General features: G+C 38.1%; 1 protein-coding gene across 1 annotated transcript in view; it reads left to right on the forward strand.

The window, feature by feature from the left end:
* The window catches only part of KIF5B (kinesin family member 5B), a 44051-nt gene extending 28102 nt beyond the window's left edge, over positions 1 to 15949 (forward strand). Inside the window, exons 16-26 of the mRNA XM_019933534.3 lie at positions 4186 to 4374; positions 5023 to 5140; positions 5645 to 5706; positions 5801 to 5910; positions 6664 to 6765; positions 7782 to 7842; positions 7951 to 8022; positions 8165 to 8269; positions 9194 to 9410; positions 9979 to 10095; positions 13493 to 15949. Of these exons, the coding sequence (XP_019789093.1) occupies positions 4186 to 4374; positions 5023 to 5140; positions 5645 to 5706; positions 5801 to 5910; positions 6664 to 6765; positions 7782 to 7842; positions 7951 to 8022; positions 8165 to 8269; positions 9194 to 9410; positions 9979 to 10095; positions 13493 to 13509 (1170 nt within the window). The 3' untranslated portion in view covers positions 13510 to 15949. The remainder of the gene's footprint in view (positions 1 to 4185; positions 4375 to 5022; positions 5141 to 5644; positions 5707 to 5800; positions 5911 to 6663; positions 6766 to 7781; positions 7843 to 7950; positions 8023 to 8164; positions 8270 to 9193; positions 9411 to 9978; positions 10096 to 13492) is intronic.
* The last annotated feature ends 2242 nt before the right edge of the window (positions 15950 to 18191 follow it).

Here is an 18191-nt window from a genome sequence, read left to right on the forward strand (position 1 = left end):
TCAGTCTGAACATCCTGTCCTGTCCTGTTTATGGTGAAGCAATGTGAGATTGATCGAGCTCTGTGGGAATCTTCTGGGATGAAAAAGTAGATTTCCTTCATATTACTGAACACTAGAAAGGTGTTGTTCAAAATTTGCTTTGTAGATTTGTGACTTGTTTTTAGAAAAATCCTTCCATTTCATGTTCAAATAATCTTAATTTAAGTGAAAAAGTGGTAAAGATAGAGAAAATAAAGAGTAAGACTGGCTTATGTCTAGTGGCAGAGTGATAATAGTACAGATACCCTGACACCTAAACTGCTTCTTTCACTAAACCATTACAGTATTTTGAAAACAAGTCAGCCTTGCAAATAGGTTCTTTAAAGAAAAAAAAAAACAACAGGATCCTCGATATTTTTGTGTTTTGCATGTAGTTCTTGTCCTGTTAATAAACATCAGTAAGTGCTGCTTGAGCTCTACTTGTTTTGTGTTTTTTACATTATGGTTCACTAGATCATATGTTAAGACTATGTTAGCTTTGTAAGAAACTCCCAAACTCTCTTCCAAACTGGCTTATATAGCATTTTTTGTTCCATCCAGCAGTGAATAAAAGTTCTGTTAATTCACATCCTTACCAGTATTTGAGGTCATCAGTTTTTTTAGTTTGAGCCATTCGAACCCATATGTGATATTATCTCGTTGTGCGGGTTTTTTGTTTTAATTTATTTTTTATTTTTGGCTGCCTTGTGTCTTTGTTGCTGCACGTGGGCTTTTCACTAGTTGCGGCGAGCGGGGGCTACTCTTGGTTGCGGTTCCCGGGCTTCTCATTGGGTGGCTTCTCTTGCTGCAGAGCACGGGCTCTAGGCGCGTGGGCTTCAGTAGTTGTGGCACTCAGGCTCAGTAGTTGTGGCTCGCAGGCTCTAGAGTGTAGGCTCAGTAGTTGTGGTGCATGGGCTTAGTTCCTCCACGGCATGTGGGATCTTCCCCGACCAGGGCTCGAACCTGTGTCCCCTGCACTGGCAGGCGGATTCTTAACCACTGCACCACCAGGGAAGTCCTCATTGTTGTTTTAATTTGCATTTGGTTGTTGGTTTTCTTACCTTCAGTTTTAAGAGTTCTCCTTGTATGTTTTGGATAATAGTCCTTCATCAGGTATGTGTTTTGCAAATATTTCTTCCAGTCTGGCTTATCTTTTCATTTTTTTAAGTGTCTTTTGTAGAGCAGAAGTTTTTAATTTTAACAAAGTCCAACTTACCAATTTTTTTCTTTCATGGATTGTGGTTTTGGTGTTATGTCTAAAAACTCATCTCCAAGCCCATGGTCACCTAGATTTTCTCCTGTGTTATCTTCCAGAAGTTTTTTAGTTTTGTATTTACATTTAGGTTTATGATCCATTTGGAGTTAATTTTTCTGAAATTAAATTTTTCTGTATTTACATGTGGATGACTAGTTTTTCCAGCACAGTTTATTGAATTGGATTCCCTTTGTCAGAGATTAATTGACTGTATTTGTGTATGTCTATTCCTAGGCTTTCCATTCATTTCTAATGACCTATTTTTCTGTTCTTTTTTCAATACCACATCATCTTGATTACTAGCTTTATAGTAAGTCTTGAAGTTGGGTGGCATCAGTCCTCCAGCTCTGTTGTTCTTTAATATTATGTTGGCTATTCAGGGTCTTACCATTTAAACTTTAGAATCACTTTGTCAATATCTACAAAATAACTTGGAGGGGCTTTGATTAAGATTATATTATATCTATAGGTCAAGTTGGGAAAGACTGACATCTCATTATTGAGTCTTCTATCCATGAATATGGACCGTCTCCCATTTATGTAGTCCTTCTTTGATTTCTTTTGTCATCTGGATCTTACACATACTATGTTACATTTAAACAACCGTGTCATCTGCAGACAAAGACAGGTTTATTTCTTCCTTCTCAAGCTCCTTATTTTTTTCCTCTCTTTTTTTTAATTGAAGTATAGTTGATTTACAATGCTGTGTTAATTTCTGCTGTACACCGTGATTCACTTATATACACACACACACACACATTCTTTTTCATATTCTTTTCCATTATGGTTTATGACAGGATATTGAATATACATCCCTGTGCTACAGTAGGATCTTGTTTTTCCGTTCTACATATAATGGTTTGCATCTGCTAATCCCAAACTCCCACTCCTCTCCCCTCCTGCGCCTTGGCAACCACAAGGGGATGCCTAAGAGTGGGATTGCTGGATCATATGGCAACTCTGTTTTTAATTTTTTGAGAAACTGCCATACTGTTTTCCATAGTGGCTGCAGCCATTTCCATTCCCACCAGCAGTGTAGGAGGGTTCCTTTTCTCCACACCCTCTCCAGCATCTGTTATTTGTAGACTTTAATGATGGCCATTCTGACCGGTGCGAGGTGGTACCTCATTGTAGTTTGGATTTGCATTTCTCTGATAATTCATGATGTTGAGCATCTTTTCATGTGTTTTTTGGCCATCTGTATGTCTTCTTTGGAGAAATGTCTGTTTAGGTCTTCTGCCCATTTTTTGATTGGGTTGTTTGTTTTTTTGATATTGAGCTGTGTGAGCTGTTTTGTATATCTGGGAAATTAAGCCCTTGTCAGTCACATCACTTGGAAATATTTTCTCCCAGTCCGTAGGTTGTCTTTTCATTTTGTTTATGGTTTCCTTTGCTGTGCAAAAGCTTTTAAGTTTGATTAGGTCTCATTTGTTTATTTTTGCTTTTATTTCTATTGCCTTGGGAGATTGACCTAAGAAAACATTGGTACGATTTATGTCAGAGAATGTTTTGCCTATGTTCTCTTCTAGGAGGTTTATAGTGTCATGTCTTATGTTTAAGTCTTAAAGCCATTTTGAGTTTATTTTTGTGTATGATGTGAGGGAGTATTCTAACTTCATTGATTTACATGTGGCTGTCTAACTTTCCCAGCACCACTTGCTGAAGAGACTGTCTTTTTCCCATTGTATATTCTTGCCTCATGTGTCAAAGCTGTGTGATTGACCATAGTTGTGTGGGTTTATTTCTGGGTTCTCTGTTCTTTTCCATTGCTCCATATGTCTGTTTCTGTGCCAGTATCATGCTGTTTTGATTACTGTACTTTGTATTGTCTGAAGTCTGGGAAGGTTATGCCTCCTGCCTTTTTCTTTTTCCTCAGGATTGCTTTGGCAGTTAAGTCTTTTACCTGCTTGGTCAGGTTTATTCCTAAGTATTTTAATTTTTTGGTGCAATTTTAAAAGATACTGGTTTTTTTACATTCCCTTTCTGGTGTTTTATTGTTAGTCTAAAGAAATGTAACCAATTTCTATATGTTTATCTTGTATCCAACTACCTTGCTGAATTCCATTTATCAATTCTAGTAGTTTTTGTGTGGAGTCTTGAGGGTTTTCTGTATATAGTATATATCATGTCATCTACATATAATGACAGTTTTACCTCTTCCCTTCCAGTCTGGATACCTTTTACTTCTTTTTCTTGTCTGATTGCTCTGGCTAGAACTTCCAATACTGTGTTGAATAGAATTGGTGAGAGTGTCTTGTCTTGCTCCAGATTTTAGCAGGAAGGTCAAAAAGCTCTTATTTTTTTGCCGTGCTGTGCAGCTTGCAGGATCTTAGTTCCCTGAACAGGGCTTGAACCCATGCCCCAGCAGTGAAAGTGCTGAGTCTTAACCACTGGACCACCAGGGAATTCCCCTGAGCTCCTTATTTTTGACACTGAGTATTATACTGGAATTTTGTAATGAAAGTTACTAAGGAATGTACACTGACCACAGTTCCTCCTTGGAGAACTTAAAAGTCATCATTTCCCTGCCACCTAAACATCATTATTTGTTAAGTTTTGAACTGGACATATACATGATTAACAGTGAATTTACTGTAGCGGGCCTTTGAGGAGGAAATCCAAAAATTGAAAGAGGCAGGGTTCATTAGTGTTGTTTGTTTGTTTTTACGCTTACATCCATCTTCCTTGTAGGCATGTATTAACTTTAAGTTTTAGAAAGTAAGGAAGGCAGAAATCAAGCTCTGCTTTACTCACCCTTTATTAAAAACAATATTTAATAAAAAATTCCAGACTTCCTACAAATGTTGAGTAGTATTAAAATATTTAATTTTGTTTTAAGATTTTAGAGTCTAATTGGGTAAACACTAACTAGACATTTCTGTCTTTCATTTCTGTTTCCCTTTTTCTCACAGCAGCCTGAGGGAACTGGCATGATAGATGAAGAGTTCACTGTCGCAAGGCTCTACATTAGCAAAATGAAGTCAGAAGTGAAAACCATGGTGAAGCGCTGCAGACAGCTAGAAAGCACACAGACTGAGAGCAGCAGAAAAGTGGAAGAAAATGAGAAGGAGTTGGCGGCGTGCCAGCTTCGCATCTCCCAGGTACGCGCCGCAGAGCAGGGTCCTCATTCCTGAACAGCCGCGTGTAAAGTTTATCTATTGTAAACGTGTTACTAAAAATGACCTTCCGTAGGTTATTTTGAGTAACAACATTAAGAGGTTAATCCAATTAGTTTTTCTTACTCTAGCTGCAGTAAAATAACATGCATGATTTAAGTGGGTCATATTTGGTAACGTGTATGTTACATATGGGAATTTACTAGAGAGCTGTGACTGATGTGACTATTGAAGAATCTAGAAGGATTCTAGGGTGAATAAAAATGCGGGGCTGATTTTGTGGCTTTGGCAACTAAATGGGTGAGACCATTCACCAAGGTAGGAATTGTAGCAGGAGGGATGAGGGTAATAATGTTAGTTGGAGATAACAGTAAGAATATTATCTCATATGTCAGCCTTTAGTGCCTTATTTTATAAGTGTTAAAAACTTGTACACATGACCATTTCATTGATTAAATTCTTTATCATTGTAAATCTTGCCCCTGAACATTTTAGGTTTAAATATCTTATTCTGTAAATGTATTATATGTTTAGATAATGTCGATAAAACTTGCTTACTTTCAAATATTCTGGACAACAAAGTATGTGTCAGAGATTTTATTCCACCTCATAGCAGTATATTTTTCCCAAAAGCATGAAGCCAAAATCAGATCATTGACTGAATACCTTCAAAATGTGGAGCAAAAGAAAAGACAGCTGGAGGAGTCTGTGGATTCCCTCAGTGAAGAACTAGTCCAGCTTCGAGCACAAGGTACTCACTTCCGGTTATTTATGAGTCATATCTCTATTGTAAGTTATTACCTACTTTAGTATAATTGTAGTCAACATTCACACTGATAGAGATTAGTAGGAATACAGGTAACTTGGAATAGTAAACAAATAACACATTTTAATGTGGCTTTGAAACATATTTTTGAAATCGTGTTTGAATATTCAAGTGGCCAGTCTAGGAATTTCCCACAAAGTTATAAAGTGGTGTGCGTGTGTGTGTGTGTGTGTGTGTGTGTGTGTGTGTGTGTGTCAGGCAGAGAAAGTAAAGGAAGGCAAAGAAAGTAAAAGGAAACACAAAGAATATAAAGTTACAAGTCAGTATGTCTTGAGCATAGAGAGCAAGATTTACCGTTTGGCATTTGGATAATTTAAAGTCGAGTACTGTTAAGGAACATAGCCTCATAAAACCCATTTGCCCCTTGGTTTATATCAAGAACTCTAAGGCCCATTTCCTCTCTTCTGTTTTCTCTCCCCACCCAAACAGAGAAGGTGCATGAAATGGAAAAGGAGCATTTGAATAAAGTTCAGACTGCAAATGAAGTCAAGGCAAGTTCGACGTAGCATTGGATCCTCACAGTTTTCATTCATCCTTGTTAATCTTGAGTAATCTGACGTAATATCTTTCCCCCAATGATTTTAGCAAGCCGTTGAACAGCAGATCCAAAGCCACAGAGAAACACATCAAAAACAGATCAGTAGTTTGAGAGATGAAGTCGAGGCAAAAGAAAAACTTATCACTGATCTTCAAGAGTAAGTATGCTTTCCTCTGAGATAGCAGAAACTACTGGTGGACAGTATATCCTTATTAGAAACCTGCATTTTTCTTTGAAACAATTTTTGACTTGAAAATGAAGAATCTTTTCATTTATGAGTGGAACTTCTAAGTTCCATAGGAAATTTTGGGAAAATGTCTTAGGTCTTTTGATGTAAATATTCAGTAAAAAGTAAAGAATTCCCAACTTCAGCCATTATTACAAATAGATACTACTGTCTCCTCCGAATCATTTCCTTAACTTTTAAAAAATATTCTTAACTGAGAAAAACTTTATTGGAAATTGTGGATTTTAGAAGTGTGTGTTTTAATAGGAGTTATCGTCTCCATTTTTCTGGGACACATTTTCCTACTTCCAGAACCATATGCGTATAGCACAGAATTTATAGAAATTTGAGATCTGTGACCAAATCATGATTTGAGTAGGAACCAGAGGAGAGTAACAAAAAACGATGGCAAAGTTTGAGACATGGGGCTTATTGTTAATGGATTTAGGGATAAGAATTCAGGGAGATGAAAGATACAAAATCAAGTTATGGTTTCAAACCAAAGTATAAAAAGTACTGTGGGCTGAACGTAGCCCAGTCCTCTTTGCTGCTGGGGGTCACATCCTAACAGAGGAGGCCTGCCATGTTTGAATGGTGAGACTGTGGAATTGGAGAGTTGGAAAGCTTTAATGGGAACATCTAGAAGATGGGGATGTTGATGCTGCGAGGTTTTTACTTTGTCAGCCAGAACCAGAAGATGGCATTAGAGCAAGGGCGCCTGAGAGCGGAGCATGAGAAGCTGAAAGCTACGGAGCAGGACAAAAGCAGAAAGCTACGTGAACTTACGTGAGTAGAGCCTTGGTTCAAGTATAAAAGTGAAAGCTAGATGCGAGAGTTACTGGCAGTACTCTCAGAAATATCCAGTGGATAAAGTTTTCACTTCGTGTAGGCTAAAGGGTGTTTTCCTTAAACCCTCTGAGTTGGTTTGATTTATACCTAAAAACTTGCAATACTTTCTTGTACTTTAGTGAAAGCCAGGTCTTAATATTTCACTGGTAATCACCTAAAACATGACATTTGGTAATTTAGAAGATTTCAGGATCTGCCACAAAAATGGAATTTTTGTCAGATTTGATCTTGCATAAATAAAAGACCATTATTGTTTTAGCCTTGCCTTTTGAACAGAGGTTTTTGCCATTTATTATTTTTTTTATTTACTGACTAAAAGTATAGTCAACACACAGTTTTCTATAATCTGAGCAGGTAGAAAACTCACGATTATAACTTTCACATACCTTGAATTTATCAGAGACAATTTATAAAGGAACAGTTGGTTAGGATGGGCACACCCACAGGACCAGCTCAGAGTTGATTTTTTAACAATTCTGCTGAATCTCAGCCATAATTTTGTTTAGAGTAACGTTAACTTAAAATGCATAAAATGTTTTAGTCTGCGATAATTTATAATCTCTGTAATTTTCAGTTAATCAGAATTATTTTGGATAAAGATCAGTATGCTATATGATAATGCATATTCTTAAAATATAAAAAGAACCTCTCCTTATTACTTGAATTCTGCCATGTTTTCTTTCATCGCTTCCATTGCTATATTAGGACAGTTTTTTTCTAATAAACCATAGATTTAGAAAATTACAAGGCATATAGAAATTTCTTTGAAAGACACAACATTGGTAAGCTGTTTTTTAAAACTATGATGATCTTTTTTTTTTCTATGATAATCTTTTACTTATTTGTAAGCATTGATCCTGTCAGATAAAAACATTTGATTCAATATTTCTGCTAAATATAGAATTTATGGACTCAAAGTTGAAAATGTATTTGTATATTCTTCCACTGTTTAGGGTTATGCAAGATAGACGAGAACAAGCGAGACAAGACCTGAAGGGTTTGGAGGAGACGGTGGTAAGTAAAACTTGGGTATAAATAGGATTGGGGAATATTTAATGGGTTCTTCCCCTAGTTACTCAGTTTGAAGACCTACTTCTAAAAATACTGCTTTCTTAATTCAAGGCGAAGGAACTTCAGACTTTACACAACCTGCGGAAGCTCTTTGTTCAGGACCTGGCCACCAGGGTTAAAAAGGTAATAAAATAATACTGGGTCGGTGTTACTGTGTTTACTGTGTCTAATTGCATTCTGAGTGGAGTAGCCTCACACTGTCATAAGAGTGGGGAGGTAAGCGTTGCCCTTACTTGGTCTCATAGCACTTGCCCGTCTTCTCTAGAGCGCCGAGGTTGATTCGGACGACACCGGAGGCAGTGCTGCTCAGAAGCAAAAAATCTCCTTTCTCGAGAATAATCTTGAACAACTCACCAAAGTCCACAAACAGGTAACAAGGAGAATGTTTTGTGTTCGCTGCAATAAAATCTGAGGAGTGGCACGTATCTGAGTCTTCAGAGTCCTAAGGATTTTCATACCCTGAGCCATTCCATTATTTTATCACGCAAATGTAGAAACAAACAACTAGCAGTTTTTATGGGAGTTAATATTCCTAACAGCCTTTAGCAAGAGGTCAATGAAAACGTGTTGTTTTCTTTGTAGGGTTTCAGGTCTGTTAGTTTTCTTAATTTATTCATGGTCATTTTTAAATCTCTGGAAGACAAGTCTTTGAGTTAAAATACCCCCCCCCTTTTTTTTTGATCTTTATACATTTAATGCCCCAGAGTCTGAAATACTACAATAATGAGGGAGTTCATATTTTTTTTTTAAGTAATGCTTACTGTGGGGTTTTTTGCTTATTTTTTATTAAGGCTTGATATGTGATTCAGTTACTTACTTCTTAAGTTTCTTGGCATACTTTATTGTATGTCTTTGTTACTAGAAACCTGATGTTTGCAGTAGAGTGAGGTTAAGGGAATTTTAGCCTTTCTTGCTTGCAGTGCTTATTAAGGGACTTGCCAAGTTTATGTGTAATTGTGGATCTTGCTGTATCTAAAAAGGTATTTGTTTCCACCAGATTAGTATCTTAATGAAGAGACCTAACACAGTGTTGTAGCATATTGTCATAGGGAAAAAGAACAGTCTCCCCAATCCCCCAGTATTGAATGAAGTTATATTTTGGGGAGAAACATATGTGAGGATGATATTTATGGGTATATGTATTCTTTGTTGCTGTCTAAATTATTTAAATTAGCTAAGTGAGAAAAACCTTAGTATAAAATGTAGTTTTTCTTTCAAGAGAAATTATGAAATGTTTCTGTTTTTTCAAATCATTGTTAAAGTCAGAATCCTTATTTTTCCTATATACCTTTAGCTGGTACGTGATAACGCAGATCTTCGCTGTGAGCTTCCTAAGCTGGAAAAGCGACTCAGAGCTACAGCTGAGAGAGTGAAAGCTTTGGAGTCGGCACTGAAAGAGGCCAAAGAAAATGCATCTCGCGATCGCAAACGCTATCAGCAGGAAGTAGATCGTATAAAGGAAGCAGTCAGGTCAAAGAATATGGCCAGAAGAGGGCATTCTGCACAAATTGGTTAGTAGGACACAATAAAACCTTTAAACGAAAAAAAAAAAAAAACCTTTAAACTTTGCTTTGGTTTGAATATTTTTATTTACTTGAGAATGTAATCTGATTGATTTGTTATGTGATGTCACAGTGGTTTTTGTCTGTATTTTCTAATTTACCAGAGTGGCATTGTTGGGAATGCAGAGCATTGAGGAATAGCCACCTTAATTAACAGGACAAGGAGATAAATCAGAACTAGACAAGCAAGACTGGTCAGGTGTAGGAGCAGCTGTGTAGAGCGATGTTATGAAAGCAAGAAGAGACTTGCAAGAAAATGTCCTGCACGGTATTTCATGCTTTAATTGCTAGGCATTGATGCAGGAATAAGGTTTTTAAGAGGCTAAGGATTGTATAGGTCCTGGAGAAAAGGATGTAACTGAAAAAGAAAAAGAGAGATAGAGGGATTCACTGAGAAACAAGAAGGCAAAGAAAAACAAGACATTTGGGAATTTGTTGTAAATAAGAAAAGACACTTAACGAGTCATTGGGGTTGTGTGTTATTTGTTCTGAAGTCAGTGTTTGTTTTTCATCCCAGCTAAACCTATTCGTCCTGGGCAACATCCGGCAGCTTCTCCGGCTCATCCCAGTGCAGTTCGTGGGGGAGGCGCACCTGTGCAGAACGGCCCGCCGGCGGCCGTGCGAGGCGGAGGAGGTGAGCAGGCGTGGCCTCACGCGGCGCCCTCGGGGCTGTGCTCTCTGGCTGGCTTCCGAGTCGCAGCTGTCCGTGGGGATGTTCAGCCGTTGGTGGCTAAGCAGTGTTTTGGATTCTCACAGTAGTGTTATGATTTCTTCATAATGTATGGGATTATAAAAGTAACTTAGCATGATTTCGTCTAGTTTTTTCATAGTTCAGATCATACTATATGTATATTCAAATTTGTGCTCTTACTGTTTTTAACGTAATATTGGGTCATTTTTCAAAGCTCTGGCTATTGTCTGATGAATATACCATGGTTTATAACTTTTACTGGACATTTAATTATGTCAGTTTTTCCATACTTGAAATTTTCCAAAATTGAAATTTGCATGTATGAAATCTGAAGTATGAAACATCTTTTTATACCTCCTCACTTTCAGATTATTTCCAGAAGATTCCCATAAGTGGAATTATGAGAAAATGAACATTTTTAAGACTCTTGACACGTACTAACACACTGCTCTTCAGAAAGACTGCACCAAATTGTATTTAGCCAAGGACACTGCATTTTGTTGCATCTTTGCCAGTATTGAGTATTAATAGTTTTTAAGTTTCTAATTTAATAGGCTAAAATAAGCGTCTCATTGATTTATTAATGAATTTGGATTTTTTCGTATATTTATTGGCCCACTTATATACGTATGTTTTTTATGAATTATTTCTGTGTCCTTTCCCATTTACCTGTTGTGAGTGGTTTTTCTAACTGATTTATGAGTTCTTGTTTGTTTCTTTCTAAATACAAGTAATATCTGTTCCCTGTAGGGGGATGAGGAATTTTCACAAAGATAATTATCAAGAAGGTAAATGTCATCCAGAGACACCACCCAATATATTGTATATATCCTTCTGGAGCTTTCTTTACATATTATAACTTTTAAATTAGAAAGTTTGAAGTGTCTAGTAAACATTCTAATATAACATAGTACCAACATACTACGCTATTCTATATATGTTACTTTGTAGCCAGCTTTTTTTAACTTGGCAGTATATTCTGAACATATTCTTATACAGCATGACTGATTATAGCTGCCTACTATTTTATCATATGACAGGAACTCAGATTAAATTCTTCAGCAAATCCCAAGTGTGTAGGTGGTTTGGAAACTAAAAGCAGTAGATAACTCTGAGATAGGGACTGGCTTTGTTTCTAACAGTACTAAAGTCAGTTTATTTTAATCCTGCTTTTTACTTTGTCATTTTTGCATAACATTGGCTCTCAGTTTGAGTGGAAAATTATGCAATATTCTGGAGGAATCATATTTCCATAAATTTAATATAGTTTTTTGTTCACACGGTAGAGGATTGATACAGTGAAAAGAGTACAGATATTGGAGTCCCATCTAAGTTTGCATCCTGATTTTTCTACTTTTATGAGCTTGAGCAAGTTACTTTTTAACAGTTAATTTGTCTCGTTTTGACTCCTTTTAAAATCCTTTAAAAATTCTTAAGTGTAAAAGTAAATTACGGATTTATGACCTATTTAATGTATCTCTGAAATAAAACATTTTTCTACATACCACAATAACATTATCACACTTGACAAAACATTTCTAGTATTATACCAATCCATATTCAGATTTTTCTAATTATTTATTTGTGGTTAAGTCTTCTACAGCTGGTTTGTCTACACCAGGGAGTAACCCAGGACTGATGTTTACATGCGGTTATTCCCCTTAAGTCTCTTGTAATCTAGAGTAACACCCCCCCTTTTCTAATGACACTGACTTACTGAATAGACTAGGCCAGTGTCCTTGAGCATATGCCTCCTCGGATGTGTTCGGTTGTTTCTGTGTGTAGTTGCCTTGTTCCTCTATTCCCTGTTTATTAGAAGCATTTATTGGATTCTTTCAAACATGTTTACAGACTACACCGTGGGTGATACGTGTTTAATATTGTGTCACATCAGCAGACATTACAGGAGTTTTCCTGCCAATTAAGAGATGGCCTCTGTTTTTCCCCCTTTGGATTAATAACTTGTTGAGCCCCTTTACTAATAAAATGAAAGTCATTCTTGAGAATTATGCAAGTTAAGATGTCATTACCTAGTACAGCACGGGTGCTGAGTAGATGTGAGCTGCCTTTTCTGGAAGTGGAGCTGGGCAGTTTTCAAAAGATAATTATAAATACAGGTAAAAGTTTATCCGTTTTGGATATTGTCCTCACATTAAAATTCACATGTGAACTTTGAACTCCTATCTGATTTGCAGAGAGGATAGTCCATGGCCTTTGTTAAATATAGCTAGGTTTTAGCTTGAAAGTAGAATGCTGATCGCAGTGTCATGACAGCACTTAAGCACATGAGGGAGATGGCTAACCTGGCTAACCCAGGTTTTCAAGACTTGAAGTAACTATAAAAGTATAACCACTTACAGGTTTGTTTCATTGCTGGTCCAAAGGATAATGGTTATTATTTTTTAAAGTCTTGCATCGATCATTCTTAACCCATGATTGAGGAGTATATGATCTACATAAGTGATAAATTGTTGAAAAAATTAGATACTTTGTAGAGATTTTAAAATTATTTTTTAATTATTAAGAAAAACATTTCAAAACACTGGGTTTATTTTGGGAAAAGATGGCAATGTATGAATGATACTGATACTTTCAGTACCCAGTTTTACATGGCTGGTTCTTCTAACTGTGTAATGCTTTGGACAGGTGGAGGTTTTCTAATAAACACGGAGGCAAATAGGCAGCTGAACACGGGATGCCTCTAGGTGACACCTGCTGCTGGGGTTGTTTATTTTATATTATTTTATTGGCCACACCCGCTCGGCTTACAGCTGCTTAGTTCCCAGACCAGGGATTGAACCCGGGGCACAGCAGTGAAAGCACCAAGTCCTAACCACTGGACCGCCAGGGAAGTCCCTGGGATTGTTTATTTCACTGTCACTTTCCCCACCACGTGGACCTCTTGCTTATCCCTACCCGACCCCGTTTTGTTTCTTACAGCTACCATGTGTGTAACATTGCTAGTTAGTTAGTGGTCCTTGGCTTCATGTCACTGCCACTGCCTACTGGCTGCCATTTTATTAATCATCTTTTTCTTTTTTAAAAAAATCTAACTTACACATCCGCTCACTCATAGCTCTTGCGGGGAGTAAAAACATGCAGGGTGACCTCCTTTCAATATTGTACTGTCCCTAAATGGCTCTGCTTAGGAGGCATATAAAAGGAAAAATTCAGTCATTTAATGTTGCCATCTTTTCAGTTTTGGGGAAAATGGTCAAAGCTGTTGGCTAAATGTTTTTAAACTCATTAGTATATTTTATTTAATTCTTTTCATAATTATCTCAAACACAAGTTTTGTATAAATAAAAATATTTTTCTCTGTGCTTTCTTCCATCTTCAGGTGTTAAAAGTAATTGAAGTATGAAGAGGATATTATATCAATGACTATAGCCTGTATCCCTTGGGAACTTTAGAATTATAACCTTTTTTTAGTGTATAAATTGTACCTGGCCTGTACAGCTGTTTCCTGCCCTCTCTTCTCGTAAACTCTGCTGCTTCCCAACACAACTAGAGTGCAATTTTGGTGTCTTAGAAGGGAAAAACGACAGTTTACAACTGTGGCCCTATTTATTACACAGTTTGTCTTTCATGTCTTAAATTTAGTCTTCACTGTGCCAACCTAACTGTGTCATACAGGACTGTGCTTTTTGTACTTGTTTTTTTGTGTTTATTTTTTAATCTCAGTTTAAGTTACCTAGCTGCTACTGCTTGTTGTTTTTCTTTTCTTATTAAAACAATATTTTAGGGGAAATGGAACCTTTAGATTAAATGTCTTAAATTTTACCACTTATAACACTACATGCCCACAAATTACATCAGGTCAGTACTGTACCTTAAAATCCCTTGAAATGACTTCGGAGTTAAAAATTATCTGTATCATCTCTGAAGTTTGCTTCTGAAAACTACTCTTTGAGCACTGAAACCTTTAAAACTGCCTAACTAGACATTTGAGACTGAGCAAGGCTACTTACTTATCTCATGAAACGACTGTTCTTGAATTATCCTGAATAGAAATACTTTACAATATCAAAAGCAAATCTTCTGCTTTTGTTTAAGAAGGAGAGTTTGGAAAAGGAATTTATTTCTGTTCTTCCCAGTGCTTTAATCCACATAGATTGATGGAATGGAAACACCCTGCTTTGTTTTGGTGAGCCCACTAATTAATAGAAGAATTGGATGGATAATGATTTGTCATCTTACTATAGTGAAGTGAACTAAGATATTATAGGATTAAACATAATTTTATATTGTTAGTACCGTATTGTTTGATCTAAATTTATAGCCTATGGAAATTGAGAAAAAATGTGGAAGGACAAGACAAATATATGGTAAATTTATGAATATATAGGTTAAATTTTGGTCTGAAATCCCTGAGGTTTTTTTACCTGGTACACTAAGTCATAACACTATAATTTATTTCTTGTTTAGTCTAGAAGTAGTAAATTATTTGCAAGTCACTAACAATCCTCAAATAAATTATTTTGTTGGCAGTAGCTGGTAATTTTGTTGTTAAGTGTACCTGTTCTTCTTCCTCAGATGATTAAACTAAGTCAGCAGTTTGTTTTAGAAGCTATAAAAGTTAACAGGGGAAGAGATTTCAATATGTGCTTCATCAGTTGGGGGTGAGTAACTGCAACTGTGTTAGCAGAAATTTGCAGAGAATGGGGATTTAAGGTTACTCAGAAGAGAAAGTTGGAAAGTTCTGTTAGGATCTGGGTGGCAGAATTAACTTTTCGAAAAAGTTTTATATACAGATATTTGTATTAAATTTGGAGCCGTAGTCAGAAGACTCAGATCATAATTGGCGTATTTTTCTATTTCCTTAACTGTTGCAATTTCCACTTTTATAATAGTTTTGATTTAAAAGATAAATTTATTTTTTTAACAGTCAAAAATCCTTGCTGTTACGATCTGCAACCTTACAAATGATTGTATTGTTTTCAGGAATGATCAAAAGAAACACTCCAAAAATTGAGATGAAACCTTGTAGAGCAGCAAGATTGAAGCAGGGCAGTTCACTAAAAAAAAGTGCTACCACCTATTTGTGATGATAGTTTTCTAAATGGAGAAATGTTTGGCTGCATTCACATAGACATTTGTATTTTGTTTTCAAACGAAAGCTTGCTTTTTGGGCAATATTCTTAGACGAAGCAGAATTTTTTTTCTCTCTTTTGTCTGAATATGGTAGTTTCATTCTTATAAGATACATCATGGTATTGGTACTATGTAACAAACGATGAATTGTAACTAGCATGTGGTTCAGAGTATACAGTGCTAGGGTTTTTAAAATATCTTAATGGTTCTTTTCTATTTATAATTTCAAACTTTCACAAAATGTACAGAGAATTTCCTAAATTTGTTTTCACTGAACTGCTTTTGCTATGGTAGGTCATTAAACACAGCATTTACTCTTACAAATGAAAATTTCTGATCATTTGGAACATTGACACTTATTTCAATTTGCAGTGTCTTTTATTTTTGACTGACTATATTAATGTTCTTCTGAGTGGTATTGATAAATGGTTCAGAAGAGAAACTCAGTGAAATAAAAATATTTATTCATGGTGATCAATTAAATTATTTGCCTAATTTAAGAAAACTACTGTGCATAACTCTCAATTTGACAGGAGGTGATAGAAAAGAGTCTGAGTCCACCTGTGGAATGTGTTGGTTTCTTTTCAGTGCTTGAAGATACATTCAAAGATAATTGGTTTGGGAAGGCGCCATGTAATTATAGCTAACCTGCATGCTGTAAATGTCTTCTGTGTTCAAATAAAGAGGAAAACATTTTTTGGAATGTCATGACTTTCTTAAACTCAATTCAGTGACGTATTAGGTTGATTTTACATGACCAAGTGGCCTTCTTTCTTGACAGAACAGTGACTAATATGTCATTATATTCATGTGTACTTTGTCTCCTAATGTATTGCATACGCTTTGGACATCAAGTATTAAATATGTAGGCTGAAGAATTAAGAGCTAGAGATGAACCATCAGCCTCCCTTATGTTATTTTACATCAGTGTAGCCTGATACGTGATGAGGACACTTCGCCGTGTTATTCTTCCCCCAAAACTATTAACCCCAGTCTGATCGTGAGAAAAACATCAAACTAACCAAATGGAGGGACATTCTACCAAATGCCTGACCAGTACTCTTCCGAAGTGTAAAGGTCGTGAAAAACCAGGAAGACAAGTCTGAGGAGACTTGGCAGCCGGACGCAGTGACTCAGGGCGGTGTCCTGGGTTGGACCCTGGAACAGTAGAAGGACATCGGGGAAAACTGGTGAAATCTGTTAGCAGTAGTGTGCCGGTTAATTTCCTAGTTCTGACAAAGGTGCAGTGGTGATGTGAGATGGTACATTAGGAGGGAGAGTATGAGGGTGACTCCCTGTATTACCTTTGCTACTTTTCTGTAAGTTAAAATCATTCTGAAATAAAAGGTTTATTTACTAATTTATAAGGCAGCAAGCCACAAAGAACAAGAGGAGACCACAAGCAGGAAAGCAAAACTCAGCAGACACCTGACTCAACCAGCAGTGGGGAACGCCAGGGAGCAGCTCGGTATCCCCCCCAGAGCACCCCTAAATGGTCATGAATGTGACCTCCGTACCTCTGGAAGTAGGAGTGGAAGGAGGCTGAAATAGGACTAGTCGAAAGTCTATCTAGACCTTTCCGTTTGACCCGTAGATCCCTTCTTCAACGCTGCACAGCTTGCCAGCTGCCCCTCTCACATCCCAGGGTGAGCCTGTGTATTCTCTCGGAAGGGTAAAGCAGAGGGTCTCCAGATGCAAGTGCTGGTGGCAGCTGAGGGTGGGGTGACGTGCTGGAAACGAGGAGTGCGCCCGTTAGCAGTGTCTCCCCTCATTGCCACAGCTCCCCTTTGGCGCTGCTAGGGGTTGAATTGTGTACCCTCAAACTTCCTGTGTTAAAGTCTCAGTCCTCAAGAATGTGACCTTCCTTGGAGGTAGGGCCTTTTCGGGCGTAATCAAGTTAAAGGTCCTCAGGGTGGCTCTTGCCAATGCGACTTGTGACATAAAAGAGAAATTTGACAGGTGCATGGAGGGAGACACAGGGAGAAGATGGCCATCTACGAGCCATGGAGAGACGAACAGTCCTCCCTTCATAGCCCTCTGACGGAGCCAACCCTGCCAACACCCTGGTTTGGGGCTTGTAGCCTCCAGAACTGTGAGACCATCCATTTCTACTGCCTCGCCTAGTCTGTGGTGCTTGCGTTCATCAGCCCGAGCAGACCAGTGTGATTGCCGACACTGGCAGCGAGCTGGGCCCTCTAAGCATTCCTCCTTTCTTTCCTTCGGTTTGCGTCTTGTTAATACCATCCAGTTGTCAGTGGTGTGAAGGGGGCCGGTGAGGGGCACCAGGCGTACACGGTCCCTTAGTGAGCAAAGAGCCCGGGCCACATGGCCACCTCTCCAGCAGCAGGTGGCCTCCCTCTGGGAGCCTGCCCTTCAGCCTCAGAGAGGAGCTTCCTGCCCACCTGATCTATGGTGGTGGGTGGGGGAAGGGCAGCCTTGGCCCACTAGGATCCAGTGAGGTGTTTCCTCCCCACCACCAGTCCCAGCCAGGGTCTCGACCTGGGCTGCCCGCACCCCAGAGGGATGCTTCCCGCTCACCTAGTGATTGGACCAGCTCTAGCCTGGGAAACCTAGCAAGCTTCATCATCCATTGGGCGGCAGCCATGCCTTTGCAATGAGATCCGAACCCCAGACATGGGGCAGGAGCCCCTTCCAAGTCTGTTCCTTCCCTGGGTACTCTCCCTTAGCCCTAGACTATTCTTGAAAGTTCTCTGTACCCATTTCTAGTTCATCCCCTCGGACCTGGCCTGATACAGAGGGTAATATGAACGTTTGCAATCAGAATACTTAGAAGCCCAACCTTCTTCCATTGCTTGGTCACCTGAGTGCTGGCAACCAGGCTTATGCTTTCCAGCCAGGAGATGAGAGGACTTCGGTGAAAAGTTTGACAACTGATACAAGGAGTACCCCAAGAAGCACAGTTTCAGAAATGCCACAGTCAACAG

Source organism: Tursiops truncatus, chromosome 2 (genome assembly GCF_011762595.2).
Source record: "Tursiops truncatus isolate mTurTru1 chromosome 2, mTurTru1.mat.Y, whole genome shotgun sequence".
Taxonomy (NCBI): Eukaryota; Metazoa; Chordata; class Mammalia; order Artiodactyla; family Delphinidae; genus Tursiops; species Tursiops truncatus.